At 36.0% G+C, this 3,972-nt stretch overlaps 1 protein-coding gene across 1 annotated transcript in view; it reads right to left on the reverse strand.

The window, feature by feature from the left end:
- The window catches only part of LOC107667566 (protein atonal homolog 8-like), an 18,287-nt gene that overhangs the window by 9,150 nt on the left and 5,165 nt on the right, over positions 1 to 3,972 (reverse strand). The window contains exon 2 of the mRNA XM_016459259.1: positions 3,214 to 3,312. Coding sequence (XP_016314745.1) covers positions 3,214 to 3,312 — 99 coding nt within the window. The remainder of the gene's footprint in view (positions 1 to 3,213; positions 3,313 to 3,972) is intronic.

Consider the following 3,972-nt stretch of genomic DNA (forward strand, 5'->3'; position numbering starts at 1 on the left):
TTAGCTTGTTCAGGTGTGTTTGATTAGGGTTGAAGCAAAACTCTGCAGGGCTGCGGCTCTCCAGGACCGACGTTCGCCACCCCTGCTATAGATCAAAGTTCCAGCTGTGCCAAAATCAAAAGTGCATTACGGGTGTTGAAGGTTTTGGCAAAAATGAAACCCACAGCCCCTTTTTCTCTGTTTTCCTTAGTCTGCAGCACAGATTAAAAAAAAATAAATAAATACAAAAATTGCAATTTGACTATAGACGGCCAAGTTTTATTAAAAGCCCATCTTGCTAGTGATGAATTATCCATTTAATATATTAAATGTATATTTAAAATGTGAAAAAATTCCCATGAGCATACTGAAAGCGAGATGTGAATCATATCTTCAGAGCATAATATTCATTGCAGAATATTATTAGACTTGCGTGTGGACACTTTTGAAAATAAGCAGTAACTAAAACTATAAGCAGTAAATAAAAAACGTAATAAAAATAGTAGTATAATATATATGTATATATATATAGAGAGAGAGAGAGAGAGAGAGAAATAATAGAAATGACAAAGCACATTTAATGTAATCTAAATCAGTGGTGACAAGCAATCAGGGTTATTATCGTTAACTAAAACTAACATTTTGTTTACTGAAATAAAGTTGAAATAAAATAAAAAAAGTTGAAGCATGAAAATTACTTACTGGAAAAAAAAAACTAAAATTAAAATACAAAATGAAAATATAAAAAACAAATTCAAGATATTAATAAAAAAAAATATTTAAAAGGTTTATTAAAAACCCATCAATTACCCCTTGAATATATTAAATGTATATTTAAAATGTGCAAAACAAACAAAAAACACAAGTTTTGCTTAGGGAAACACCCACATTTCCTTTGGGAAATATGAAATTGCCCAACCATTTTATCCCAACCATAATGTACACTCTTAAACATAATGCTCTTTATTGGCATCTGTGGCTCCAAAAAGAACCTTTAACATCCATGGAATCTTCCCACTCCACAAAAGTTCTTCACAGTGGAAAGAGGTTCTTTAGATTATTAAGATGTGAAACATGCCTCTTCTAAGGACTGTTCACTGAAAGGTTCTTTCTGGAACCCAAAATAGTTGTTCTATGACATCACTGCAACAAACCCCCTTTTGGAACCTTTGTTTTTAAGAGTTTACATCGCAGCATTCTGAACTTCCAAAGAGGCGGAGCTTAATACAATGACAGCATAATATGTATCTAGAGTTTTATCTATTCAAATCAGAAGTTGATGACTTTTTTTGTTGCCGTTTACTGTGTTTGGGTGGCTGCCTCACAGAGACCTGCCTTCTAGGCTTTGCCACCTTCCCGCTGTTTCCCTGGATTACTGGCGGCCGTTCCCCAACAAAGCCTGAAGGATGTTTGCACAGCTGGGTGACCAGAGAGAGAGAGAGAAAGAGAGCGAGAGACTCCATACCCCAAAAATATAAAACCTTCCAATTCCCTGCTCGGCACTTGCCGTGTTTTTTCAGCGTCAGTGTAAAAGGTGCAGCTCTGCGTCAGTGTTTATTTGCTCAAAAGGACGACCCAACTGTGACATAGTTCAGGATTTTTTAGAGAACCTGCTTTGTTCGTCACAAAGATGAAACTGACTGCTATTTTTGTTTCCGTTACTGTCTTTATTTTATTTGAATTGCAGTTTTCTCATCTCCCATGATGAAATCAGCGTCTTTGTAAGTCTTGATATATGATGACGTGATTCTCTGAATAGTTCGGGAATTTGAGGAAGCGTCGAGGGAATGTTATTGTTTTGGCTTCGTTTAAAAAGAACAAGATCATCGTGACCCATCATTAAAGCAGTGAAACCATTTCATAAGGACCAATAACAAATTACAATGACTCTCCAGTCTGAATATTCGAAACTTGCTGACAAAGACACATCGTGCTGTGTGGAGTCTGTAATTAAAGTTTTGATTGGACAAAAACAGAAAGCAGACGTTATGACATCATTATCTAAGCTCCGCCTTTCGAGGCTTCCCGGAAAATTCCTATTTATGCGATTAGAAGTCATATGCAGTGATGCATGCTTTAATTGGAATAAATTAGATGTGCTGGACAGTTTCATAATGATATATTTTTCATTTGCCATGAGAGGAAGCTATTTTTTTTTTTTTTGCACTAGTACAACAAATGATGCACATTATTGTGTAATCAAAACTTGTTTTCTCGTTTTTTATCATACAAGTCTGTCACTTCATAGACAGGCTTAAAGCAGTAGTTCACACAAAAATGAAAATTTGCTGAAAATGTGCTCACCCTCAGGCTACCCAAATGTAAATTAGTTTGTTTCTTCATCAGATTTGGAGAAATGTAGCGTTGCATCATTTGCTCAGCGATGGATGCTCTGCAGTGAATGGGTGCCGTCAGAATGAGAGTCCAAACATCTGATAAAAACATCACAATAATCCACAAGTAATCCACACCACTCCAGTCCATCAGTTAGTGTTTGTGAAGTGAAAAGCTGCATGTTTGTAAGAAAAGAATCCATCATTAAGAAGATTTAACTTCAAACCATTGCTTCCGGATAAAATACGAGTCCATAATCCATAATAACACTTCCTACAGTGAAAAAGTCCATCTCCTGTTGTCTCTCAATCCAGCCACATATTTGTTTCGAGCTGTTTTGGACTGTTTTCACGGTGCTTGATCTGTGCAGATTTCTCTCCTGATTCAGACCAGACCACTTTTTCACTGGAGAAAGCAATATTATGGAAAGAGGATTTGCCTAAAAATGTCTTAATGATGGATTTGTTTCTTAAAAAACACGCAGTTTTTAGTTTCTCCAGATGTTAACTGATGGACTGGAGTGGTGTGGATTACATGTGGATTATTGTGATGTTTTTATCAGCTGTTTGGACTCTCATTCTGACGGCACCCATTCACTGCAGAGCATCCATCGCTGAGCAAGTGATGTAATGCTGGATTTCTCCTAATCTGTTCCTATGAGCAAACACACTTAGATGCCCTGAAAGTGAGTAAATTTTTAGCAAATTTATAGCTATTCCTTTACTGACTAGAGTTTTCTTGAAAGACATCTTTAATAAATAAATAGTCCACAATATTATATCATGTGAACAATACAATTTGCTTCCTCTATATCACATGATCCAGTTTGGCAGCCATATTGGTTCTGGGTTACATAGTTTCCCCATTTTCACTGGATATCGTGGAAATACATTGAAGTACCTTGCTGTTGTGGTGGCAGTGGGCTGTCCGACTCACAGGCTGAGGTCAGTTTGGGACTTTTAGCACCTCTGCAGCTCTCTGGATCAGTTCGGCAAGGAGCTGTAGGAAAAATCCCAAACAGATGTCGTTCATAAAACATGACTTTTCAATTACTCACTCCCCTTCGGAGCACGCCGCATGCACACGGCTCTGAGCGCAACCCAACACGGCCCTGCTAACGCTCAGGAAATATTACATCACTGAAAACTAAACTGGCGGGTATAAATATATTTTTGTGACCAGTTAACAAACTTAAGACCCAAAATCCTCCCAGAATTCCCCGCTTGACTAATGTCCACTCCAGTTCCCTTCCTGCTGGCTGGAAAAACAGTGGGAAATACCCAATATTACAAACAACATAACTCACATCTAATTTGGTGGTGACAAGCAAGCAGGGCTTTTATCGTTAACTAAAAGTATTACAAAATTTTTGCTAACTAAAATAAAGCTGCAATAAAATATAAATATTAAATAAAAAACTTTGAATTGGTGCCTTGGCATCTATAACTGAAATAAGTTGAAGTATTAAAATGACTAACTGGAAGTTAAAAAAAACTTAAATTGAGCTAAAACTACAGCTAAAAATGAAATCAAAATACATTAAATCTTAATAGTAATACTAAAAAACACACACACATACAAAATCACATAAAAAACTAAAATTAAATGAAAACAAAAATATATTTATATAAAAATTATATATATATATATATATATATT

This window comes from Sinocyclocheilus anshuiensis, unplaced genomic scaffold, assembly GCF_001515605.1.
Source record: "Sinocyclocheilus anshuiensis isolate Anshui unplaced genomic scaffold, SAMN03320099.WGS_v1.1 scaffold1172, whole genome shotgun sequence".
Lineage (NCBI taxonomy): Eukaryota > Metazoa > Chordata > Actinopteri > Cypriniformes > Cyprinidae > Sinocyclocheilus > Sinocyclocheilus anshuiensis.